General features: G+C 45.5%; 1 protein-coding gene across 3 annotated transcripts; it reads right to left on the bottom strand.

Annotated features, from left to right (window-relative positions):
- Positions 1-1,810: 1,810 nt before the first annotated feature.
- Positions 1,811-27,032, bottom strand: COPS7B (COP9 signalosome subunit 7B). 3 transcript variants are annotated; one of them, XM_036069229.2, is made up of 7 exons: positions 26,824-27,031; positions 19,891-20,068; positions 14,907-14,982; positions 11,930-12,018; positions 10,011-10,213; positions 7,211-7,316; positions 1,811-3,253 (listed from the first exon to the last, which is right to left on the bottom strand). In XM_036069229.2, exons 2-7 carry the CDS (start codon positions 20,050-20,052, stop codon positions 3,095-3,097), a joined length of 795 nt encoding a protein of 264 aa, XP_035925122.1. In that variant the 5' UTR covers positions 20,053-20,068; positions 26,824-27,031; the 3' UTR covers positions 1,811-3,094. The 3 variants fall into 3 exon arrangements, with proteins under 3 accessions (XP_035925122.1, XP_077927581.1, XP_035925123.1); XM_078071455.1 differs by lacking the exon at positions 26,824-27,031 and adding an exon at positions 21,718-21,852; XM_036069230.2 differs by lacking the exon at positions 19,891-20,068 and having other exon boundaries at positions 26,824-27,032.
- Positions 27,033-27,235: the final 203 nt, after the last annotated feature.

The following is a 27,235-nucleotide window of genomic DNA, read 5'->3' as shown; positions in this document are numbered from 1 at the left end:
CCATTTAATATCCTCAGGGTAATGTAATGGAGATGCAAAGTGAAATTTATACTAAAAAATAGATTTCAATCTGTAAGTCTCAAGCATAACTACAAGAAAAGACTTACTGAAGCGATCAGATGCTCATGGCTGTATGCAGAATCCCCAGAAAGACACAGGTACGATCAGAGAATGATCAAAGCATGCTATTACTTGAAACTCAAGTACATATATGACAGCCCTCAGGTCCAGTACAAATCAATCAATTGCTGCATTTCAAAAAAGTGTTTGAAGTCTCAGGCTGTTAGAATAATGACTAAGAACTGGAACGTGATTTGGTTTCCAGCAACCCGGCTCTGACTACCTTCCTAATGTTACCCAAGTAGGAACCAGAATGCCTCTCATTTGGACAGACAGCAAAGACCAGAGGACTTCAGAAAGCAAACAGCTTAAAGAAGGTGGCTAGAGGCACTGCTCCCTAGCTAATGCTGCTTAATGCTGCAATGTCTCCTTCCTAAGATGCTGCCCTATTGATGAGGACCCCTTTTCTGAACACTGGAAGTAAAACACCTATGCATATTTCAGACAGCCCAGCCGTCAGAACATGGAGCCTGACATGGCAGATGGGGAACCCAACAGAGCAATGAACATTCCAGCTGTTCCCGCAATTCCTAGAGCCCCAGCCCCATCCACCCTGATTCCTTACAAAGTGGCTAAGTGGGTTTGGGGAGCAGAGACTGTGGTGTGTTGGGTGTCAGTTAAAAGCAAGATGAGCCCTCAGAGGAACAAGCAGGTAAAAGGATGCCAAAGGTCCGTCTGGGGAGCAGACTAACTTTAGTATATGTGCTGCTTAAGCGAGCACGTGGGGAGCCGATTCTAAATTAGACTGTAACACAGAGAAGATGGCAGGATGTACGAGCCGGGAGACCTAGGAGTCTGTTTGCACTTGCAGTCAGAGTACTTTGAGTCTCTGAGTCCTCTTTTCTCATACGTAAAGCGAGAACTGTAGTAATACTTACCCTTACAGCCTGAGGAGATTGAGTGGATGGGATTCAGTGGCTTATTATACATGAAGACACTTTATAGAGCACTTCACAAATGTGTTCTTAGTACTGCCATTACTATTTTTAAGGAAGCAAGCAGCAGAACCATAAAGAAGATGAACCTAAAGCTCCTCAGGGCCCTGGGGCAGTCAAACAAATGGTCACACATTTCACACAAGTCAAGCCAGGCTTCCTAGTCTGCTCCCCAGTGCGAAAGATAAGGATGAAAAACCACTTGCCAAGAGTGAGAGTGCCTGTTTTAGGTCTAGAAAGTATAGCTGTAAAAACCTACAAGGCTAGGAGGTGTTTTTGAGAAATAGATAATGTTTCCAAAAATTTCCTCAAAGTGTATTCCACTAGATAGTGGATAGTTCCACAAGAAGAATTTGGTGGTGAAATCAGTGTGGGAATAGGCTTCCTCACCCAGGCCTTTTCTGAGACCTTAAAATGAATTTCCAGTGAGGATGTGGGATGTAGGATGTGTGAAATTTATTTAACAACAGAACCCCTTTTCCACAGAGCATCTGTCAAGGGGTTTCATGAAACATAATTTGGGAATTAAACTCTCCAGGTGGGCAACAGGTTATATGGGCACACGGACCTGGTGAAAAGGGAAACAATACTTTGTTGACATTCAATCCACAGTCAACACCTGCTGGAGAGTCTGGAAAAAGGAGAAACCCGTTTTTTATCCATGGAACAGAAAGAGTGTCACATTTTCCCTGAACCACCCTAATCCCAGACCCTCCAGATCCACCAGCTACACAACCCCACACTCCACAGTCACATACATTAAATCTACACTTTTATTTCTTGTTCTAAAATGTGCTTTTTCTCTCATTGAACTTTAATATCAGTCCAGGACCTCCACCTCCCCTTAAAAAAAACAACAACACACACACACAAACACACACACCACCCTCCAACCAGGTGAAAAATCACCGGCGATTAGTTTAACAAATATTGACACGAGGGGGAAAAAAAGCATGTTGAAATGTATTAGAATCAGAACCTGTACAAAAAAAAAAAAAAAAATTAAAATATAACCTGAAACTGTTCAAGTTCAGAAAGGCTAGTCAAGTCCTTTTCTCTTGCCAGGAGAATGCCATCATCAGAGGGCTCTGGGTCATCAGCCAAGGAGGGGTGGAAAGAGAGAGACAGAAGCAGCAGCAGGTCCTTCAGCAGACAGAGGGCCCTCAGCACGACCGTCCCCAGCTTAGACACCGCCGGGAGGGATAAAGGGTCTCGGGAGAGCAAGTGTCGGCAGACAGTTCTGGGCGGCAGCTGGGGCCTTCACACTGAAAACCAGGCTGAGGAGTCAAGGGGGCAGCAGGGCAGGAAGCATGGCCAGCAAAGAACACCAAACCGGAAGAAACTTCTGCCACCCAGCAGACCCGCAGCACCCTCCACTGGTGCTCAGATACCAGAGGTTAGTCAACCCAGTGCTCCCAACTAATGAGAGATTGGAGCTGGGCTTAAGAGGCTGAAAACCCGCAGGTTTAGTAAACATAGCCCAGCATCACATCCCTCCGTGGCCTGATCGGAGCTGCCAACAAGGGATAAGGCAGGAGAGGGAAAACAAAGCATTTGATACCTGGCTAGAGACCACCTGCACCCGTGTGGGTACTGTGTGTGGTACATGGGGCTGGAGGAGGCACACCCTCCTCCTCACTCAGAGAGGAGCCTCCTTCGCAGTCATCCTGCGGGCCGGCTAAAGCTGCCTCCGGCTTAGGACCAGCCTGACAAAAATGACACGGAGCAAAAGAAAAACTGGGAGGGAGACAAGCCCTTAAACAAAGACAAGAACCTCCTGGAGGGAAGCTGGGCAGTGTCTGACCCTGTTGGGATGGCATCAGTGGAGCCCCTGAGTCTGAAGGAACAACTGGGGGAGGAGAAAGTGGGGGAGAAAGGATTAACGGTTCTTCTGGAACAGTACCAACAGGGTGGGAGGCGCTGGTGAGGGGCCGGGCAGGTCTGGAACTCACGGAAGGTAGAGAGGGGAGGAAATAGGCCCTTGGTGTCCCCTCCCCACCTGACCCAGGCCTGGTGAGTACCAGCTGCCCCAGCCGGCCCTAGTGGCGGCTGGAGACCAGACCTTTCACTTTGGACATCTTCTTGGTGGGCTGCCTCTGCTCAGCGTGAGGGGGACACTCCCGTTCCGCCAATTGTTGCTCCATCTCCTGAGCCGAGGAGGCGGCAGTGGCTTTGAGTGTCTTCTTAATGTTGGTAACCTAGAGGGAGACACAGAATTAGTGTGCTGCAAGTGCAGCCTCTAAGTGCCAAAAACTCGTTGAAACTTGTTTTCACTGTACTGGGGGCCATCCAGGGAAGAAACCAGAAACCTCGGCAAGAAAATCTGAGATTATCTTGAGAAAGCCAGATGAGGAGAAGCAAGCTGGGGCTACTCGTAGACAATACATGGAAATAAGTCAAGCAAAAAATGGAACTAACGCTTCCTTGGTTGAAAAGAGGGAATAAGCCAGTGGAAGTGGACCATCTGGCAAAGAGGTACAACACAGCAGGTGAAAGAAAGTACTGGTTAAAATGGCCTTAGAAACAAAAAGGGGGTCCTAAGAACACTACAGTCAGTTAACCACTGTTCACGTATGAAACTAAAAATGTTTTCACAGGAACTTTGGGAATACAGCTGCATGAGCCTTCCTGACTAAACAACTAGAGGATGAACTTCAGCCAACCAAGTGACAAATGACGAAAACATAGTATCAGGACTGGCAAAACACGATTACACCGGTTTTCAGCACACGTTTCTTTTTTCTTTTTTTAAAGATTTATTTATTTGACAGAGAGATAGACAGAGCCAGAGAGCACAGCAGGGGGAATGGCAGAGGGAGAGGGAGAAGAAGGCCCTGCATTGAGCAGGGAGCCTGATGTGGGGCTCGACCCCAGGCCCCTGAGATCATGACCTGAGCCGAAAGCAGATGCTTAACCATCTGAGCCGCCCAGGCGCCCCACAGCACACATTTCTTTACTTAACAAAGGAGGGCTCAAAATTACTTAAGCAACTTCTGAACATCTTCCACATCAAAACACACATCCTTGGTATCATCTGTGTACTGTTATTATGAATGTTTGACAATTTTTTGCTTTTCACTTACGTCCAGTGCTGCTACGAACAGTCTTCTGTTTACCTGTTCGTACTTTTGTGAACAGCACTGGAAGACATATTCCTAGAAGTGAGCTCTCCAGATCAAAGGGTTGGCACATTTTACATTTTTAACAACTACTGCTATCTTGCCTTTTGAAAAGAGATTATACCATCTTGTACTTCTACCAACTGTGCCCTCCTGTGCCTGTTTATATACGCATTCCCCAACACCAGTTCTAAAGGATCTTTTATGCTTTTGCCCCTCAGCCAGCTGAGAGGAAGGAAAAGGGGAGGAAAAGCACTGGAAAGAATAAGAGGAGATAAGGGTGCTTCCCCAGTTTGATGACCCCCGTGTTCTCTGGAAAGCAGGCAGCATTTTCTATAAAGAAGGGAGCTGTCAGGGTCAAAAGTTCTCAGCAGTCAGAATTTCAGGAGCTTGAGTAAGAGGCAGTCCTAACACAGAGAAGAAACAATGCTGTGTCTAAGGCCAATACCAGGCTCCTGGAAGAGATCTATCATCTGCAGAATGAGCCTTGACTAGATTAAAGCTCTTTTATTTCGGTTTTTGTTGTTTTGCGATGTAGAAACAGCCATGCCCTAAACTGCTGTCACCTCAATCAACACTACAACCTTCCTGAAAGGAGCATCAAAAGAGGACAGCGGGCTGGGACAGTGAATACAGAGGGCATCCTAAGTCAAGTGTGGCTTCACCCAGTGTCCTGCCAGCCCAAGACATGCCATCTCAGGGCGCCTGCGTGGCTCAGTCGGGTGAACGTCTGCCTTCGGCTGAGGTCATGATCTCAGGATCCTGCTCAGCAGGGAATCTGCTTCCCTCTCTCCCTCTGCCCCTTTGTTCTTGGTAGATTTGTTTTCTTTTCAAATCAACAAACAGCCTTCTATGTACCTTTTGCTGGGGAATGATCAGCACCCTATACTAAGTACCCTGATTATACATTTACTGAATGGAAAACAGACAAGGCTCTGCGTTTTGACCATGCTCCCTCTCGTCTCATAATGGTCTGTTCCAGGTTTTCTGGAAGACTGTTAAGACAGTAGATTGTTTTGTTTTTTTTTTAAGATTTTATTTATTTATTTGAGAGAGCGAGAATGAGAGAGAGAGCACATGAGAGGGGGGAGGGTCAGAGGGAGAAGGAGACCCCCCACTGAGCAGGGAGCCTGATGCAGGACTCGATCCCGGGACTCCAGGATCATAACCTGAGCCGAAGGCAGTCGCCTAACCAACTGAGCCACCCAGGCGCCCCAAGACAGTAGATTGTTTTAATTGGTGGTGGAGGTGGCCTTGGTCTTTTCCTCAAATTTCTTTCTCTCAAATTTAATCAAATTATTACCGCCACCTGGTGGCAGCACCAGGCTCTGCCAGCAGAGTAACCACAGCTGTGGTTTTCCAAAAGTAGGCCTCTGATAACAAACCCATGTGCACTGGCTCTCTCTTTCTTTGTAATAACCATAATTTAAGAGCCCACACTGTTCTCTAAGTATTGGTCATGCCTCACCATTAGTCAGTGCCTTCTTTCATCAGATGCCATTTGTCACGGAAATAAACTTGAACCATTCAAAATTCTGAAATTAACATCATTCATTTTTGCTAGTGAGCACAATCCAAGCCCCCCACCTACCACACAATTAGCAACAGTCTGGGCACAGTGGGGCCTCCAGCAGTGATCAGGCTCCTCTCCAGCTACCCATCAGGTTAAAGATGGTTTGCTTTACACAGGCTACTCCAGCTCAGTGGGCGCGTTTCACCCCCAAACTTCATTCGTTTCCACAGTTTAATTTATAGGAAAGAATCAATGGATAGGAGAGAGTGGTTGGCCCTTCCTACTTTGCTCAGACATCAATCCCAGGCTCAGAGAAGAGGCCACAATATCCAAGACGAGGATTACACAGCTTTTTAGAGAAGCAGCAGGCTTACTGTCCTAAATGTATTTGTCATTTAGCTAATTAGCTAAATTTTAGCTAGTGCTAAATTAAATGTAGTTCAAACTTCTTTGGCTAGAGGTAGGGTTAAAAATTAAACAATGCACTGAACATTCACAGACTTGTTATGTACATATACGTATGTAGGGATGTGTGTATATCCAAAATAAATGTGTTCTAGTTCATGAAAAGTGGAGTTCAGCAATCCACAGACACACAGAAATATTCAGTACAACAATTTGAGCACCTACTATGGGTTAGGCATGTGACAAGGAGCGGGTCTTACAAAGACACTTAAGACAGGTTTTATTCTCAAGGAGTACATACAACAGAGTAATGGACATCCTCAAATTTCACAAATCCCCCTTTGAAAGGCACATCTACTTTTCTTTTGTTTCTTAAGAATGTTAACTCTGGGTCCCATTCTGCCATATTCCTGGACACACGACTTAGAAAACTCATTAAATACCATGAACACTTCAAGCTCCATCACACTAGGAAAGGACTCCAATGCTACAGTTTTTAGCTTATGGCTCTGATTCTGAGGTTGCACGTGACCAGGCCACAGGCACACAAGCTCCCATTAACCCGAAGGCTAGAACCTGTGTTTTGAGAGGCTAATCGTGTCCGGAACAACCAGGTGTCACTAAAACCATAACAACACACTTTCTTCACTTGCACTTCATCTGCCAAATGTTTCCCCTTCCTTCCTTTTTCAACATGAAATCATGCATGTTAAAAGATTACAACATACATGTGTAGCTTAAAGAATAAAAGGCACACAGTGCACCTACCACACAGCTTCAGAAGCAGAGCAGAACCAGGGCCTTGAAGCCCTGCCCCACTGCACGCCCCCCACCCTTTCACCCATCTTCCAGACCCACCCCCAAACTCGTTTCTTCTGCTCTACAGCTGCACAGTACATGTATACCATGGAATGACAATTCTCCGCTCTCCGAGCCCGCTCACCCTCCGGCAACCAGGAATCAGAAAGGAGACAGAGAGCATGAAAAGTAAGGACCACATCACCCGCATCCGCACCCCGCTAGCCCAGTGCCTGTTAGCGGCTGTTGCACCTACACCAAGAAAATGAAGGAGCAAACAGGGAGACCCTGGAGCAGGTAACAGATGTCCTCTTCCTTACCTCTGCCTCTACCTGCTGCTGAGTTCGGCTGTGGTTCTCCTTGTACTGGTTGGCTCGCAGAACTTGCTGCTCGATGCCTAGCAGAACCGCTTCGCAGCCATCGCACCTACAACGGAGATAACCAGCCCTGAGCCACAGAAAGGCCTGGGAGCTCTCCTCCAGCCTCCAAAACCTCTGTCCCCAACACCCGATAGGGACTTCCTTTAACACCCTGTCTGCCAAGGAAGGCTCTTGCCCTTCACTCCTTCCAAGACCAGTGTTTCTGAATATGTAACACAGGGCACCTGGAGACAAACACGGAGGATGTGGGATAGTTTCCTAGAACACAGCTTGAATGTCAACCTTTGTATCCCATGGGAAAGTTTCACAGAATGTACCCCCAAGGGAATTAGGACAGACTTTACAGGTGGCACGGATTCACCACTTTTCTCAATGGAAAAATGATTTTCTAAAAGCATCCTATTTTTTTTTAAGATTTTTAAAAATTTATTTGACAGAGAGAGAGAGAGAGAGAGCACAAGCAGGGGAAGCAGCAGAGGGAGAGGAAGAAGGAGGCTCCCCACTGAGCAGGAAGCCCAATGCAGGGATTGATCCAAGGACCCTGAGATCATGACCTGAGCCAAAGGCAGACGCTTAACCAACTGAGCCACCCAGGCGCCCCTAAAAGCATCCTATTTTAAAAACTGCCCCTTTTCTCAGAAGTTTGTTACTTCCGGGACGCCTGGGTGGCTCAGTCAGTTGAGCATCTGGCTCTTGATTTATTTTTTTTTTTTATTATTTGAGACAGAGAGAGAGCACAAGCGGGGAGGAGGGTCAGAGGGAGAGGGAAAAGCAGACCCCCTGCTGAGCAGGGAGCCCAATGCAGGGCTCGATCCCAAGACCCTGAGATCATGACCTGAGCCGAAGGCAGACACTTAACCGGCTGTGCCACTCAGGCGCCCCCTCCGGCTGTTGATTTAGGCTCAGGTCATGATCTGAGGTCCTGGGATTGAGCCCTGCATGGGGCTCCATGCTCAATGCAGTCTGTTTGTCCCTCTACCTCTCCTCCTCCCCCTGCTCACACACACTTAATAAATAAAATCTTAAAAAAAAAGTTTGTTACTTCCTAACTGCCATCCCTCTCATTATTTCATTTCCCCACTTTTTATTTTGAAAATGTTAAAACCTAAAAAAAAGTTGAAAGGATAGTACAATGAATACACATTTACCCTCCACCTTAAAGTAAGTAATTGCGAACATTCTGTCGTATTTGGAGTACTGCTCTACCCAACAATTTTGTTTCAAATCTAACTCCAGTGCCTCAACACAAGCTTTAAGAATCTGTACTAGTAAACATCCTGGGATCGGGTTAGGATGGCACCTCTGGGTGGAAACACAGTGAAGCCAGATTCTGGGCATGAAAACAGCATCAGTCATCTCAAAGATGGAGTAAGGCAGCCGACACAGTAGGACTGGAGGCCTAGATTTGTGTGCCAGGGCACTTTCACGTGAGGGGTGTTTTCTAAGTTTATTTCCTATTTATTCTGATTGAACACTTTTAAATTTTTTGAAAGTTCCTGCCTGTGTCAGATGTTGTAAAGGGAAGGTGTTTGAGGCCATACTTGGGACAGAACCTGGGGTAAGGGGTGGACAGCACATGCCCTGGGGTCCAATAGTAGCTGAAGTGAGGGAAACTTGGCGGGGTCCGGACAGGGGGTCAGGGAGTCAAAGCTGGGCTACTCATGCCTGAAATGTTTCAGTCTATTTTAAAGAAGACAATTTCCCTAACCCTCTGTACAAAGCTTGCCCGCTCTGCTTCATGATTTCCAACAACACCACATGCCTGCCTGGGAACATGCTCTCCTCACCTCCAACTCTCACTAACCCAGCCCTCCTTCAAAACTCAGCTAAAACCTCTTCTCCAACTAGGCCCATCTGGCTTTATAAGCTCCAAATCATTTTAATAACTCCGTAACAAATCCTTGTAGAATGTCCAAAGCTCTTGCAAACATCAAATTCCATTAAAATAGAGAACATGCAAAAAAACAAAAATAAAATAGAGAACATGCAAATGTCCCACTTTTTTTTTTTTAAGATTTTATTTATTTATTTGACAGAGAGAGACACAGCGAGAGAGGGAACACAAGCAGGGGGAGTGGGAGAGGGAGAAGCAGGCTCCCCACTGAGCAGGGAGCCCAATGCAGGGCTCGATCGCAGGACCCCAGGATCATGACCTGAGCCGAAGGCAGACGCTTACCGACTGAGCCACCCAGGCGCCCCACAAATGTCCCACTTCTTTTTATATACCAGAATATGGTTATCAAATAGTCTGTGTGTGCGTCTGTGTTCCAACTTAGAATAACCCACTCCTTCTCTTCACTATCCCTCACAATGTTTTACCAACACTAGCCCAAAGTTACTGAGGCTGAATGTGAGTTCTCGTATCCACAGAATCTGATCAACACTAACTTCCTGAGCTTGGTCGAACTCGGAGGCTGAGTTTGCAAAGCACTGGATCCATGTCACATGGCTAGGCTCCAGAGGCTCCACCTGCCAAGCCTGCTATTAAACAGCCCCCCCGCTGCAGCAGGATGAGAACTATTTTACAACTAAGGCCCTGGGAGGCCTGCAGGGATTCCTGCTGCCACACAGCTCTGGTCACAAATGCAGCCCCACTCCCTGGCTTACTGTCCTAAGGCTCCAGCTCCCGAGCAGCCCCAGCTGATACTGGGAGACAACATTTCCCGAAGCAGAGGCACAGAGGGCACGCCATATGTCCCCCTCCCTAACGAGAGGGGACCCCTCCTTCTTTCAGTCTCACCATTCATGCAAGGTCTTGACAATATTATTGATATCCTTCTTTCGGATGTCACGGCCAATGCAGAAATCCACTTCCAGCAGCTGGTTTCGCTGGTCCAGCTTCCCCTGGATGATGTCAGTGTACACAGCCTCAATGATGAGGTCTTCCAGTTCCCGGAGATTCCTCATCTCCAGGTCCTTCAGCAGCACGGAGTAGGGGATACACTGCAGATAAAGCCAAGTGATATTTACAAAAACCATTGACAAGCGCTAAAGAAAATGCAGGTGTACACCTGTCTCAAGGGTTTGGGAAACGCAGTCTGGTGGTAATTATTAATAACTATGGCAACAAGACATAGATAAATGTGAGCTGTGATCCTATGGGATTGAAACAAGACCCACAGCATCTAGGAATGCATTCTCCTAGATTCTCTACCTCCTGGACTTCACCCAGCCTTTAGCTTTGATGTTGTGAAGCACTCTTAGTGTCCCAGAAGAGAAAGGGAAATACTCGGTGTGTACCACTCTACCACCTTCTGGAAGCTTGCAGACTTGACATAAAATGCCAGATCATCATAAAACTCCCACACAATTTCAGACACTGAAGAGAACCGGCTGCCTGCCCAGGAGAGCACAAGCAAAAAAATTTGCAGGCTAACATATCTATGTACAGGGGCCCAGTGGGTACTGCCAACTCAGGGGTCATCCTCAAGTTTACATGTGTTTTCTCAGACTCTTACAACCAATGTCAATTCCCCAATAGCAGTCCCTTATTGGGCTATACCAACACTTTACATTTATCCAAGACAACTCTATATCTAAATATCTAGTTTTCTGGACACATCACTACTAGTTTGGAGGTTAACACAGCAATCAAATCTCAAAAACAGACAGGACAAAGAGGTATACAAACAAGAGAATAACAGCAAACATACCTAGAGGGGTTTTCTATGACTAAAGGTCTGAAACTCAGGGATGTAGATGGGCTTATAATGACAGATTGCAGAAATAAGGAAAAAAGTTACTCCTACTCTTTGCTACACTTGGGAAGTCCATGATCAGGCCAAAAAAAAAAAAGGGTCAAGTCCTCATTTCCTAAGAAAACAGGCCTCCCACCCGAAATGCCAGGCTGAGAATCAGAAATTTGTTATTAGACCAGGGAAAATGATCTCAGCAACTGAAATGGCAATGCAAGAACAAATCTACATCTCTCAAGCTCAGTCACAGAGGAGAAATGCAAAGGGCAAACCTCTTCCAGTGGCAAAGCCCCACAAAAACTTAGGCAGTTATGCTGGGATTGGGCAGAGAGCCAAAATCAACTGTAAATTAACTAAATCTGGATCTTCTTTGTTAATGGCTACGAGAAGCTGGCTGCAAGGCCTCTTCTAAATGGAGTGGGGCAGAGAACTAAGAGATAGGCTGGAGTGGTTATCTTACAGAAGGCGAGCGTCTAAAGAGAGCACGTAAGGCAAAAATCCTGATTAAGATAATTAAGCTTGACAATCCCCAGAAGAAGGCAGCATATTAAAAATCTAGCCTCAGTAAGTCCAATAGAGCAAGTTTTCCCTCCAGCACTGGCACAGTTCACTGCACTAAGCAACAGATGAAGTGGTTAACTTGCCTTGAGATGGAAAGTTTTCCCATCTGAAAAACTACCTATCTTGAAACAGCAGTCTCCCTCTGGTACAGCAAAATGCTCACACCAAGTGAGTCACTGCAGCATGCCAGAACTGAGAGCTGCTGATTCACAAGGTCTCCTGGGCATACTTTTCCTGAATGAAATGGTGAATAATTATCTACACTATTTTAATGGTTATCTTTATCTCTGTTGTCCTTTGCCAAGCCAATTTTATGCATTCATGGTATGATTACTATGCACAGCTGCGAGCTCGTGCACCGACACCAGTGAGGAGCAAGACAGGAAGAGGTTCGGCACTGTACCTTCATTCTCGACGCCAAGCTCACGATGGTAAGGTGTTTCAGCTTGTTCTGTTGAGCTGTGCTCAGTTCTGGCAGGCTCTCCTTGTTGGCTGCTCAGTCCCACCCACCACAAAAATCAAGACACAAAATAAAATTAGAATTTCTTTATGGAATAAGCTCACCAACTCCCCACACCGAATCTACTATTGATTCACTGTCATGACTCTGCACTTATTCATGAGGCAAATGTTCCATGAGCACCTCCTGTCTTCTCTGGAAGACCATGTGCTCCTGAAAAGCCAGGCATGAATGCACAAAATGGTAAGACAATCATCTTAATGGAATACTATCTGTGCCCTGTGTGACATTAAACCAAGGTCAGCATGTCTTCACTGGGAATCTGTTATGTGCAATGCACTGTCTTAAGTGATTCAGGGAAGTCAAGGATAGATAAGATGGGGGCGCCTGGGTGACTCAGTCCTTAAGCATCTGCCTTCGGCTCAGGTCATGGTCCCAGGGTCCTGGGATCGAGCCCTGCATCGGGCTCCCTGCTCGGCAAGAAGCCTGCTTCTCCCTCTCCCACTCCCCCTGCTTGTGTTCCCTCTCTTGCTGTGTCTCTCTCTGTCAAATAAATTAAAAAAAAAAAAAAAGGGATAGATAAGATGGGCCTTGCCAGGGCTGCTGCACTGCACAACCCCAGGGATGATAACCACAGATTTGTGCAACTCGAGGGCCTTGGACTTGTCCTCAGTCTTACAACTGAGTATTCGACAGCTACAGGTGCAAGACAGAACCACCAGAAGAAAGGTACAAACTACCAGGAGCAAGCAAGAGGCTGAGGGGGACGGGGGAGGCAGGAGAGAAAAGGAAAGAACTAGAGAAACGGAGAGAGCAAGTGAGCACGATCACCTTGGGAGGGACAGGAAAGTAAAAGAAAGATGGAGTTTGAGATGAGCCTTAAAGAATGGGCAAAATTTTAGTAATAACAGTAATGGTAACAAGAGCAATGGCAGCAGCCGCAGGACACATGTACACATACACGCAATCAGTCCTCACAACAACCTCGAAAGATAGATCCAAATGCCTTTAATTCCTTATCCTGGATTCCAAAAAGGTGAATCCAAGCTGACTTTTTTTCTTGGGCATGCTGCTGAAATTTATCTGGTGGCAATTCCTGACCTCAACTGAAGCAGGCTATTAATTCCACTTGTTGTACAACTTCAAAACTGCTGCAAAACTGTGGATGTGTTTTCACTATAGGTGCTGCCCACATCTTGGAGGTATTACATAAAATGGCATATGCATCATATTACCTCTCTAGAGTCCCCAAAATTCTAAATTCTGAAGCATCTAGCCCAAGGAGTGCAGGTAAAGGATTGTGGACCTCTATTATTACTCCCATCTGATTAATTTGCCAAAGGACACACAAGTAGTGGAAGTGGAGCTAGAATATAATTCAGGCAGTCTGGTTCCAGAGTCTGTGCAATGCTGTCCCTTTAGTGAGGATGGAAACAGAAGACACACTCACTGGAACAAAGCAAAGGTCAGAAAAAACATGTGGCAAACTGTCCAGATGACACAGCACAGGGTAGGTTCAAGTGACCAGGAGAAAAGAAAGGGAAAAAGAAGCCTGGGATATAGTAGGGAAGGCCCTGGGTCATACCATTAAAGTAAAATACCAGGCCTTTGTCATACCAACAAAAACTAAGGAAGCCAAACAAAAATGGCTTGGGTGGAAGGTAAGTTAGTGTTTAGACATGCATTCACCTCATTCCTGATACTTAAGATCCTAATATAAAATTATTCAAATAATCAGGGCCCCTGGCTGGCTCAGTCAGTGAAACATGCGACACTTGATCTTGGGGTCGTGAGTTCAAGCCCCATGTTGGATGTGGAGATTACTTAAAAATAAAATCTTTAAAAAAAAAAAATAAAAGAAAGAAAGAGTCAAATGACCTACAAAACAGAATGGGCTGAATATGGAGTTTTAGATTACAGAATGTTAAAAATGACTACAAAGATGTAAAACATGGATAAATGCCTATGAAATAAGTGAGAGAAGATACAATATCATATACATAACTGAATGACACCTACATAATAACAAACACAAAGGGGAGAAGTCCAGCAACATAATGCTGTTAAGTAGTTTAATGGTGATATAACTATGAGTGACTCTGTGTCCTATTTTCCAAATTTTCATCAATATAGTGACATTATTCTGATAACATTTAAAACACTTAAGTACTGGGGCGCCTGGGTGGCTCAGTTGTTAAGCGTCTGCCTTCGGCTCAGGTCATGATCCCAGGGTCCTGGGATCAAGCCCCGCATCAGGATCCCTGCTCGGCGGGAAGCCTGCTTCTCCCTCTCCCAATCCCCCTGCTGTATTCCCTCTCTCACTGTCTCTCTCTGTCAAATAAATAAAATCTTTAAAAAAAAAAACACTTAAGTACTGGGGCGCCTGGGTGGCTCAGTCGTTAAGCGTCTGCCTTTGGCTCAGGTCATGATCTCAGGGTCCTGGGATCGAGCCCCGCATCAGGCTCCCTGCTTGGCGGGAAGCCTGCTTCTCCCTCTCCCACTCCCCCTGCTTGTGTTCCCTCTCTCGCTGTGTCTCTCTCTGTCAAATAAGTAAATCTTTAAAAAAAAAAAAAAGAAAACACTTAAGTACTTTACAACTGGGTATTCTGACACTTCACAACATTCCTAAGTGTTCTACAAACACCAAGCCACAAGAACCTCATCTGGAAAACAAATAAGGACCATATTTACACGTGAGCATAAACATAGTCCCCCTTTTACCCACAGAGAAATAAAGGGTGAGAAGGTAAAGACCTCATGTGAGGTCACCTACAGTGCTCAGTAAAGTGGGAAACAGCCAGGTCAGAAAGTTCCCACCCCACGCTTTCTATCCCAGACCTCAGTGATCCTCATGGAGTCAGTATGTCCAAATAGAGTGACATAATTAAGAAAAGTCTTTGGAACATTTTAACCAACTCACCTATGTAATCTGGGTATGTTCCATAGGCAAACAGATTCAGCAACTGCAAATATGCAGCATTAGCTCCTTCTGCAAGCTGAAGAGGGAAAAAAAAAAATCAAAGAGTTCATGAACCAAGCTGTCTACCAATCACTGCAGTGCTCAAGCAAAGGGTGATGATCATGTGCCACAGTTGACTCTTTTACTAGATGGTCCCTGAGGTCCCTTCCAACTCTGATTCTTTGGGAAAAAATAAATAAGATTTACTTAATTTTAAATTTAATTTTTCTCTCTCAGGAATACACATTTTACACTCCATATAGCATGCCTAAGCAACTGCTTTTGTCACACACACACAAAGCAGTAAGTATTGGGAGCAGTTCAGGTTTTTTTAGAATTTCCTTGCCATTGGGACGGACGCCTGGGTGGCTCAGTCAGTTAAGCGTCTGCCTTCAGCTCAGGTCATGATCCCAAAGTCCCAGGATCAAGTCCCACGTTGGGCTCCTTGCTCAGCGGGGAGCCTGCTTCTCCCTCTGCCTGCCGCTCCCCGATTGTGCACTCTCTCTCTCTCTCTCACAAATAAATAAATAAAATCTTAAAAAAAAAAAAAAAAAGAACTTCCTTGCTATTAAGACAAAGACTGGAGGGGTACCTAGGTGGCTCAGTCGGTTAAGCATCTGACTCTTGATTTCGGCTCAGGTCATGATCTCAGGGACCTGGGATCAAGCCCCACATTGGACTTCATGCTCAGCGGGGAGTCTGCTTGAGGATTCTCTCTCCCTCTGCCCCTCCCCCCTAAAATAAATAAGTCTTAAAAAAAACACACACACGGGGCACCTGGGTGGCTCAGTCGGCTAAGCATCTGCCTTCGGCTCAGGTCATGATCCCAGGGTCCTGGGACTGAGCCCCACATCGGACTCCCTGCTCAACAGGAGCCTGCTTCTCCCTCTCCTGCTCCCCCTGCTTGTGTTCCCTCTCTCCCTGTGTCTCTCACTGTCAAATAAATAAATAAAATCTTTAAAAAAAAAAAAAAACACACGCGCGACAAAAAAACGAGGACTGGAGCAGCCTTGCCTACACACCGGGTTGGCAGGTACAACACAAGCCACTATCAGTCCAAACTGAATAAAGTGTAGGGTAGGTTCTAAGTTTCAGCACTACATGAACAGTATGAGTGCTGGGAGAGATTAGCACAGCATAAAGTGTGACACAACAGCCCATGTGGTCCTGGGAACTACAATATCAGGCAGTCCCAAATGAAAATGTTCATTAAAATTACTTATTCCTTAAAAAGAAAAAATTACTTATTCCTCACTAATGTGGACGGCAAAGAGCCATCTGTAGAAGTAAAACAAAAAGAGATACTGTTCTGCCTGGAACTTCTCTGCTCTGTTGTCAATTAACTTAACTGGGTGTTTCTTTTACTCACAAATATGTACCCATTACTCTTCCAATTTATCAAACTCCATAAAGTAGTATTACCCAAGCAGTATTCTGTGGATGCCAATAGTAATACTACTTAATTTAAACCATCTTTTCTTTTTTTTTCTTTTTTTTTATTAACATATAATATATTCTTTGTTTCAGGAGTACAGGTCTGTGATTCATCAGTCTTACACAACTCACAGCGCTCACCATAGGACATACCCTCCCCAATGTCTATCACCCAGCCACCCCATCCCTCCCATCCCCCTCCACTCCATCAACCCTCAGTTTGTTTCCTGAGATTAGGAGTCTCTTATGGTTTGTTTCCCTCTCTGTAAACCATCTTTTAAAAAGAAGTTTCCAAGGGGCACCTGGGTGGCTCAGGTGGTTAAGCGTCTGACTCTTGATTTCAGCTCAGGTCATGATCTCACGGTCATGAGATCGAGCCCCACGTCAGGCTCCACACTGGACATGGAGCCTGCTTAAGATTTTTTCCCTCTCGGGGGCTGGGAGGATGGGTTAGCCTGGTGCTGGGTATTAAAGAGGGCACGTTCTGCATGGAGCACTGGGTGTTATGCACAAATAATGAATCATGGAACACTACATCAAAAACTAATGATGTAATGTATGGTGATTAACATAACAATAAAAAATTAAAAAAAAAAGATTCTTTCCCTCTCCCTCCACCCAACCCCCACCCCCACTCTCTCTTCAAAATAAATAAATGAATCTTTAAAACAAAAATGTTTCCAGGAACTACATCTATCATTTCAGACCACTGAAAAGCAACTAGGGTTCCCAGCTCACACATGGAAAAAAACAAACCTGGGGAGATAGAGGTGATTTACTCAGCACCCCCACGAGAACTCTGGCTTCCTATTAACCCAGTCTACCTTCTCAGGTTATCAAGAACCTCTTGAGGTCCTAAAACAGACAAGGAAGAGACCATCAAATCTAGCCCCCACTTTTCAGACAGATGATTATAAAATTAAGCCTAAAAGACTATTTGCTTTAGAGCAGATACTCTAAAACTTCTCCCACTGGCCTAAATCAATGTCTTTCTCATTTTAATTTTCATCCATCTCCTCTCAGCCTATCTTCCATAGTTATGAAACAACCACTTGGTATATTTATTCAGGCTTTTCAGGAACCTGAAGGAACATATTACCCCTTTGTCATCTCTTCTACTGAAAAAATGATGAGCTATCATGCCATAAAAAGACATGGAGGAAATTTAAATGCATATCACTAAGTAAAAGAAGCCAATCTGAAATGGCTACATACTGTACAATTCCAACTATATGACATTCTGGAAAAGTCGAAACTAGGAAGAGGGTAGAAAGATCAATGGTTGCCAGGGATTAAGAGGGGAAGGAGGGATGAATAGGTGGAACACAGGATTTTCAGGGCAGTGAAGCTACTCCGTATGATAGTGTGATGGAGGACAATGTCATTACACATTTATCCACACCCACAGAATGTACCACACCAAGAGTGACCCCTAATGTAAATTATGTCTTTGGGTGATAATGACGTGTCAGTGTAGGTTCCACACTGGAGGGGGATATTGGTAATGGGGGAGGCTATCCATGTATGAGGGCAGGGATATATTGGAAATCTCTGTACTTTCCTCTCAATTTTGCTATGAATCTAAAACTGCTCTAAAAAGATAAAACCTATTAAAAAAATAAACCTAGTTTTTGTGTTTTTTTAGATTTTATTTATTTATTTGAGATACAGAAAGAGACAGAGAGAGCACAAGAGGGGGGAGGGTCAGAGGGAGAAGCAGACTCCCCACTGAGCAGGGAGCCTGATGCGGGACTCGATCCCAGGACTCCAGGATCATGACCTGAGCCACCCAGGTGCCCAAAATAAACCTAGTTTTAAAAATTTTTCCTCTCCCCGCTCAGCGGGAAGCCTGCTTCTCCCTCTCCCATTCCCCCTGCTTGTGTTCCCTCTCTTGCTATATCTCTCTGCCAAATAAATAAATAAAATCTTTAAAAAAAAATTTAAAAATTAAAAACAAAAGTAAAAATTTTTCCTCACAGGATTTCTTTTACATCTCTGGTAAATTTTTACTAAAAGCCTACTGTGTGTCAGACTACATATTAAGTGCTAAGGAAACAATGGGGAGCACAACAGACCTTACCCTTACAGAGCTTAGTCTAGCAAGCAAAGCTGGCATTAAATAAAAATTCATGGGGTGCCTGGGTGGCTCAGTCGGTTAAGCATCCAACTCTTGATTTTGGCTGAGGTCATGATCTCAGGGTTGTGAGATCGAGCCCTGCATCAGGCTCCACACTGGGTGCGGAGCCTGCTTAAGATTCTCTCCCCAACCCCCTCTTAAAAAAAAAAAAATTCACAATTAAAATGTAAAAGTGGCTCTTTCTGTCTCTGTTTATCACAGGAAGAAAGATGATGCCAGGTCCATACATCAGCAATAGAGGGTCATGGGGAACTGCTTCAGTTTCCTAATCAAGAGGAATAAGAAGATGTGCAGCAGCAGTCCCATAACGCGAAGGCCCACACCTCTGCCACAAGGGGCTGATTCACCACAAGGCTGTGGACATGGAGCCAGCAACTGATGGCAAAGGTGTCCTAATGGTCATGAAGTAAAGAACCAGCCAGCGAAAGCCAGCCACTTCCTACATGTGGACCACCATCGACACGAATGTCCAGGCAGCATGGTGCACACAATCCACAAGCACAAGCACCACACTGATCTGTGCATGGCGGCCACCCCCAGAGCTAGCGCCATCCTGGACAGCCAGAGAGAAGCTGTGACGGTAAAGAAGAAGCCGACCCAACCTCTAAGAGCTTCTGAGCACAACCCCCAAAGCAATAAAGATGTTGCCAGACTTTTCAATCAATCAAACAATCAATATAAAAGTATCAGTCAATATATGTAAAAGTATCCAAAGTGAGACATAGAGGTTGAAAAGTATAGGTTGCTCTACATCTCTTTGTTCTACCTGGTCATTCTTCACAAATCTTCTCATTTTTAAGGCACAACAACCACAACTAGATACCCAAAGTTTCAATAACAGCAATCAAAAATAGAAGCAAACAAAGCAAAAAGGACTACTTCCTAGCTTTTCATGTCCAATTTTTTTACACATCCACTTAGTGTAACATTGCCTTTTTCAACAGGCCCAGCTCATGTTCAATAGCAGCATTTTCTGCTTGGTATGTACCTGACCAATCTTTCTTGTCTATATTTGCACTGGAGGTTTTTTGGTCCTTGCAAATGCCTGAAAGTACCTCTGTTAAACATCAGCTATGCTTATACTCTACTTTTCTTATTTATCAGATTCAAGTGGATTTTTCCCCTATCTTTCAAATTATTAGTAACCCAATCTAATTTTACCCCAAGTTGAGATGAAAATATTGACCAGACGGAGCCCAAAACATCATCCTTGCTCTCCTTCCCTCTTCCCCCCGCCCAATTCCCATCCTCCCTCAACAGCACCCCCCTCACAGGTCCACAATGCTTCAGCACTGAAATTCCCTGGGAACCTGGAGAATCACAGGAAGGTTTAGAACAAAGAAGACAGAGAAATTGTTTGGAAACTGCTCTTACCTCCTGCACGTTGGCCAGCTCCAGCAGTTCTCCAAAGACATACACTCCAGGAGCCTCCAACACCTGGCTTATGAGAGCAGTGAGGGCTGAGCCACTGGTACCTTTGGCTAGTAAAATAAACTGTTCCAGGAGGTTACTTGAGGGTTTCTGTTCACCTGCCATTCTCTGGCCTTGAGATCTGTCCAAAAGAAAAGTGTTTCAACCATTCTTCCTTCTCCTTTGCAAAGTCTATGCTTATTTATTGCCAGATCAGACATCAGAATACTTTAATTTGATAGTATCCAAAAAAGAAAACCGTCCAGATGCTGTGACCACTTTGTGAGATGGGCAGGGTTCCACCTAAAGTTAAAGGGATTGTGTCCTTGCTCAGAAGTTTGAAACACACTTAGGAAAAGCCACTTCATCCCCATGTGGCCGTCTTCCAACAGCAGCACCTTCTAAGCCCTTAAACCTGACTAGATCCAAGGAAACACACAGGAGTTTCTCAATAGCTGCTTTATATCTACCTCATTTATAGACTGTAATTAAGAAACAGAGAATTTTGCCCATAGACAGAGGCAGCAGATGTAAGCAAAAGCAATCAGTTACAGTTTACAGTGTGTCATTAGAATCCCACCTACACATACAGATAAGGAAAACCACAAAAACCAGACAAGAAAGATGTCTCATTTAATCAAAGAAGTCACTTGAGCCTAAGAAAAGGGGGAAATCATAATGAAAGATAATCAACATATTCAAACTAAGAAAATACATGCTGTGTAAGTCCTTGAGGAAAATCTCTCTATTTGACCTCCTAATGCTATGTGATTTTACCGAACACGATTTCAGAATTTGTACGAAATCTCAAGAAAATAATAAAAGGATTTGACAAAACAATGAAGATACTGTATTGCCATCCTCAAGACATTAGGGGCCCAGGGTCCCTCAACTGTTAATCCAATTACACGCTGACTAAAAGGGAACACACACTGCATACCTACTCTGCAGGAGTCCTGTGTAAGAAAAGACTACTCCACCAAGAACGACGCATTTGGGGGCAGTGTTACAAAAAGAAGAAGAGGTAAAGTGAAGAAAAGAATAATTCAAACGACAGTTCGGTGCAAGAGAAACCAAGTTTTCCTGTGGAGGCAGGCATACAGAGCAGCACTCCTTTCACGGTATGAGAGAAACAAGCATGTCGCCTGACTTAGGGTTACATAAGAATGTCTTGTCCGAAACAGAAAAAGTGAAGTGCTAGGGAAGAAAAGCTGCTGAGGAAGGAAGGGGAAAGGGGAGAGATGGGGTAAGGTGGGAGGCGGCGGGAGAGAGGTGATGGAACGAAAACCTCCCCTCCAAGCGCACACGTGTGGAGACTGAATGGAAGGACCTGGGGTGGAGAGGGAGAAATGGACAGAAACTTCGGTCCCTCAAAAAAATCTCGGCCTAAGGCGCCAAGCCTGTAGGCGCAAAGAGGGAAGGAGGCATTGAGAGTCGCTTTTTTCTCAAGTGGGAGGGCCGGAGGAAGCGGCTAGGGACACAGGGGAGAAGACTTCGCGTCGTGCGGGGGCGCTATTATGATGCACAGCAGAGGGGCAAAGAGGCAGCCTTTGGGGATGGGGAAGCGATGACGGCCTCGGTTGAGGAACTGAGGGTTGCAGGCTGGGCTGGACTTCAAGGCGGGCGGCGTGCTCCAGGCAGGGCCGCGGGTGCGGAGCGAGGAGCCGCGGGGCGCGCGCCCCGGGGCGGGGCCGGCGCGGTGTGGCCGCGGGCTTTCCTGGGGACTGGCGCTAAACCAGACGGCTGGGACAAGCCTGGCGCGCCGGGCCCCGCCCTCTCGCCGACCCCTACCTGCCCTCGCCGTCTCTCCGTCCTCTCGGTCGCTGGCTCGGCCTCCCGGCGCCTGTCCGCAGGTTGTCAAGCGTCCATGATCGGCCCGGCGTCCGACGCTTTTCTGCCTCCGCCGACCCGTTGCCCTTGCGGCTCCCCCGGAAGCCTCCCGCAGCTGCACTCGAGTTCCGCCCACACTAGGTTCCCCCCGCGGCGTTGGCAGCCTCAGACCTCCAGTGCGGCCTGGGCTTGGGAGAGACCGTTCGAGCTGGGTCGTAGCCCAGGAGCGGGGTGGAGAGGAGCCTGAAGAGAGGAATGCAGTCTAGGCAGTGATGGGGCCCAAACCATCGCCATCACCGTCACCATCACCATCCTGGGCTCGAAATCCACCGCTTTGGCCAAGCTTTACCCTTCAGGAGCTCCCTACGGCAGCTGCGGCTACCCCGGGATACAAAGACATATTAAGTGTAATAACAACTCCCGTTTATTGAGCGTTTTCCCATGTGCCAGGTGCATACATTGTCTAGGTGAGTTACCATAACTCTAAGCTTAAAAATCCAAAAGCTAGTTAAGTGGCAAGGTCGGCTTTGGACCCCAGGCTTTGGGAAGCCAAAGACCATATTCGTGACCTCTGTTCAGAAGACGTTTTAAAATAGGGGCACCTGGTGGCTCAGTTGGTTAAGCATCTGCCTTCGGCTCTGGTCATGATCCCAGGATCCTGGGATCGAGCCCCACGTCGAGCTCCCCGCTCAGCGGGGCGTCTTCTTCTCTCTCTCCCGCTCCCCCTGCTTGTGCTCTCTCTCTCTCTCTCTCAAATAAATAAAATCTTAAAAAAAAAAAAAGAAGTTTTAAAATAAGCAAGAGATGGGTTGAGCCAACAATGGCTCTGTGAGCAAAATGACGAAAGTAGCGTTGCATTTGGTACTTAGCAACTCTCCTGGAAGATGGCTAAGGAATGCTACACAGCTTAACACTTAAGCTGGTTCCTTTAAAGTACACACCACAGACTTTCGGGTCTTGAAGACAAGGAAAAGAGCCCTATTTGCTTTTGGTGAATCATGGTGCAGAAGTCAGACAAATGCAAAGGAGCCTAGCACCAACCCACTGATTTATTCAAAAACTGTTTTGTTCTAATTTCTGTGTTCTAGAAGGTTATATAAAGAGAAGACAAGGTTCTTGCCCTCAAAAAGTTTCAATGTGGGGGTGCCTGGCTGGTTCAGTTGGTAGAGCATGAGACTTTCAATCTCCAGTCGTGAGCTCAAGCCCCACATTGGGTATGGAGCTTACTTAAAAAAAGAGGAAAAAAAAGCTTTAATGTCTTAAGTGCTATGAGAGAGATATGACAATACTTTGGAAGCACAGAAGAGAGTATGTATGTTGGTTAAGAGAAAACAGGCATCTTCTGAGCAAAAAGGGGGAAAAAAGGCAGCAGATCATAGTCACAGAGGCTTGCTCTGTGTACCATATACTAATGCAAAAAAGAAACCCAGGGTGTCTGGAACCCAAGGTTCAGGGATGAGAAGTGAGGGCTACAGACCTGGAGTCAGGACATCAAGGGTCTTATAAACCACATGCAGGGCAGTATACCAGGTAAAAACCTTAATACAGCGAAGTTCCTACCTGGGAGAGCCCACAGCCTCTGAGAGAGACAGACCTGTGGCTATGACAGACAGTTGCCACAGGCACCCTAGTGCTACAGATAAGGCTCTCCTGCCTGTGCTCTGGGGAGAGGTGATTTAAGGCACGGTTCTGGAGATGAGGCTTGAGTTGAGCGTGGAAGAATGAGCAAGCAAATCACAAAAAGTGTAAGCATGTAAAGGAGTTTTTATTTTATCTTAAGGACATTGGGGAGTTACTTGGGGCTTTTAACCTGTGGAGAAGTGTGAATAATTGACACTTTAGAATGATCACACTAGCTGCTATAGGAATGGACTGGATATGGAGAGCGCTGGAGGCAGGGAAACTCTTGAGGTGATTGATACAGTATAGATAAGGGATTGTGAGATCCTGAACAAAGGCACTAGCAGTTGGCATGAAAAAGAAAGGACATTGTTGGAGGCATTTAGACTAGAGAATCTGCCTGACTTGGTGACCAGTTGAAGGCAGGGATAGGGAAGGAGGGTATCACCCAGGATTCTGGTTACGCAGGCCAGAGCTGTCTTGGAGGTGGTAGTAAGTGAATGGGGCTGCAGAGGAGAAAAAGCAAATTTGGCGGTGGAGGGAAGACAACTAAGTTCTGTTTGAGTTCATACATATTCTGGCAGTGCCTCTACTTTCTCCAGAATAATGTCCAGACTCCAAGGCCACAGTGAGAACCCTTCTCAGGATGCTTCCCTCCGATCTTTCCAGCTTTGTCTTGCCCCACCCTCTTACAGCCCAAACTCCAGGCCTTCCCATGCCCAACACAACTTACACCTTCCCTCTCTGACACCAGGGCCTATGCTCTACCTTGCTTTCTCTTCTTTTTTGCAATGCCCTTCCCTCCTATTTGCCTGTTAAAATCCTACCAACCCTGTAGGCAAAGATTTCTTAATGCAAAAAAGCACTAATCATAAAAGAAAACACTGAACTATTGTACTACATTCAAATTAAGAATTTCTTGGGGGCACCTGGGTGGCTCAGTTGATTAAGCGGTCCTGGAATCGAGCCAAGCATCGAGCCCCGCATCGGGCTCTGCATTGGGCTCTCTGCTCTGCAGGGATCCTGCTTCTCCCTCTTCCTCTGTCCTTCCTCCAGCTTGTGCTCCCTCGCTTGCTCACTCTCTGTTTCTCAAATAAATAAATAAATAAATAATCTTTTAAAAAAATAAAATTAAGAATTTCTGTTTATCAAAGACACCAGGGCGAGACTAAAAAGGCAAGCCACAGACTTGGAAAAGATATTTGTGAAGCCTGTATCGAAGAACTCCATATCCAAACTTTATAAAGAACTACAAATCAATAAGAATAAGAAGACAAAAAGGGGCGCCTGGGTGGCTCAGTCGGTTAAGCGGCTGCCTTCGCTCAGGTCATGATCCCAGGGTCCTGGGATCGAGCCGTGCATCGGGCTCCCTGCTCAGCGGGAAGCCTGCTTCTCCCTCTCCCTCTGCCTGCCTCTCTGCCTACTTGTACTATCTCTCTGTCAAAAAAAAAAAAAAAAAAAAAGAATAAGAAGACAAAAAGCCTAACTTAAAAAGTGGGCAAAAGACTTGAACAAGCACTTAGAAAAGAGGACACTGAAATAGTCAAAAAGCATATGAAAAGGTGCTCAACACCAGAGACAATGTAAGAAAAAACGATTAATAAGACACCACATTTAGCCAAAATAATTTAGCCACTGGGTGGCTGAGTCATTAAACGTCTGCTTTCAGCTTGGTCGTGATCCCAGGGTCCTGGGATCGAGCCCCGCATCGGGCTCCCCCCTGCTTCTCTCTCTCCCACTCGCCCTGCTTGTGTTCCTGCTCTCGTTGTCTCTCTGTCAAATAAATAAATAAAATCTTAAAAAAAAAAAAAAGATACCACATTTAGCCAAAATACCTAAGTTATAAAGACTTGTAAGACCCTGTTTTGACAAGGATAAAAGTCAACTAGAATTTTCTTACATTGCTGGTGAAGGCAAAAGTGATACAAACACTTTGGAAAACTGGCAAAATCTACTACTGTTGCTGATCATATGCATACTGTATAAGCCAGCTACTCCTCTCCTAGGAATGAGTGCAGAGTCTGCAAAAAGAAACCTATAAGAATGCGCATTGCAGCTTTGTTAACAAAAGCCCAAAACTGATAACTGACAACCTATATACCCATCAACAGAATAGACAAATATTGCTAGATACATACAATGGAATACTAGTCAGCAATTTAAAAAAAAAGTTACTGCTACATACATCATGGATGAATCTCACAAAAATAATTGATTAACGAAAAAAGCCAGACTCCTACTGTACATACTGTATGATTACATTTAAATGAAATTCACGACAAAACTGATTTATGGTAATAGAAGCCAGAAGAGTGGTTGTCGGGATGGGAGGATGCAGTGCCAATTGGGAAGCGGCATAGGGATGCTGGAAATGTTCTATATCTTGATTTGGGGGGTGGTGACAGAGGTGTATACATATATAAAAACAGTGCCCTTCCTGCATATATCATACCTCATTAACAAAAAAATTTCAAGATAAATTTTTTTAACAGAAAAAAAAAAACCCACCCATCCTTCAAATTCAAATGCCACCTCCTCCATCAGTTTTGCCAGCTGGAATTAATCTTTCCATCAGAACCTCTGTGGCATTCAGATGACCTTTCCCTTATGACATTTATTGCAGCTCATCTTGAATCTCAGCAGTCTCCTTTCTTTCCTAACTAGATGGTTATCTTCCTGGTGGCTGTGACAATGCCTTTCACCCTTTACCGGAAACCTGAAAAGGCTCTTTGTTGAATTACAATGGAAGGAAAAATTGGGTGGGTGCCTAGATGGGTGAAAGGGGGACGGGAAGAGGAAGGAAGGCCTAGGGAAAGAGATAGGAGATGTCCAAGGAAACCTTAGCTTACACAATTTTACCTAGTTCCTAAAATCACAATAAATGTCACCTTAAGCAACAAACACAGAACAAATCAAACCACTAAGTCCTAAGTCCTTCCTAGACTGAAGATAAACAAACATCACACTCCTTCCCTAACAGGAAATCCACCAAATGAATGCTTGCCTAACCTCTGGGTGTTTCAACCTAGATGGGGAAACTTCACCAAGGAGAATAATAATCACATAGCCATGTTGCTAAAAATATCGCCACCTTAGTGTGGTGTAAACAACGCAGACTGTGGGTCAGGAGACTTAGAGCCGAATTCTAACTCTGTCCCAAGTTGCTGTAACCGGTGGACAATCTCTTCACCTCTCTGGGCCTCAGTTTCCTCGTATGTAAAACAAGAGGAGTTGGATTGGCAAATTCTCTTAATATCCCTTCCGGTATGGATATTCTGAGAATACAATCGGTATCTTTCCCAGTCCAACGCAGGAGCACACCAGAAACCCCTGCAAAACAAGTAAAAGGCGCCCCAGACCAACAAACAAGCACGATTTGAAGGAGTCATTTTGTCATATTATCTTCCATGGTTTAATCAGTGTTTTGTTTGTTGTTTGCAGCCTTACCATGATTTGCAGGAGATTTCTGAGTTCCATGCAAACAGATGTTACCTCTCTCTGGGCTGTCATCCTCCTCTGAGAGTTAAGGGGGTCTTCCCGCACAGTTTCAAGTCTCCGAATTCAGAAACCCCAAAGCTGAAGGAGGGTTTATGAATTTGCGCACACTGCGCGGCACACTGGAGTCTAAGTTACAGAAGAACGGGGTGCAGGGAATGCTGGGATTTGTAGTCCCTGGGCCTCTTTGTTGCGTGCTGGGATCTGTGGTTCCCCCGGGCACTCCCCTTGGAATGCTGGGAAATGTAGTCCCTCTCACATCGCACAGTGCAACCCGCCGTCACCTCAGAGCCCTAGTGTGCCCTGCGGAGGGAGCGGGCCCCTCGAGCCTCTGAAGATTTGAAGCCAACCCTCCGCTGGGGCA

The sequence above is a fragment of the Halichoerus grypus genome, chromosome 4 (genome assembly GCF_964656455.1).
Source record: "Halichoerus grypus chromosome 4, mHalGry1.hap1.1, whole genome shotgun sequence".
NCBI lineage: Eukaryota > Metazoa > Chordata > Mammalia > Carnivora > Phocidae > Halichoerus > Halichoerus grypus.
The sequence above is the reverse complement of the archived record's forward strand: the minus strand, read 5'-3'. Positions and strand labels throughout refer to the sequence as shown.

What these genes read in the sequence shown, in the direction of transcription:
- COPS7B (XM_036069229.2), bottom strand. Translation starts at nt 20,052, where the DNA reads ATGGCAGGTGAACAGAAACCCTCAAGTAACCTCCTGGAACAGTTTATT. An exon ending in AACATACCCAGATTACATAG is followed by an intron (nt 12,019 to 14,906) that starts GTGAGTTGGTTA and finishes GGGACTGAGCAG; the next exon opens with CCAACAAGGAGAGCCTGCCA. An exon ending in GTCAAGACCTTGCATGAATG is followed by an intron (nt 7,317 to 10,010) that starts GTGAGACTGAAA and finishes TCTCCGTTGTAG; the next exon opens with GTGCGATGGCTGCGAAGCGG.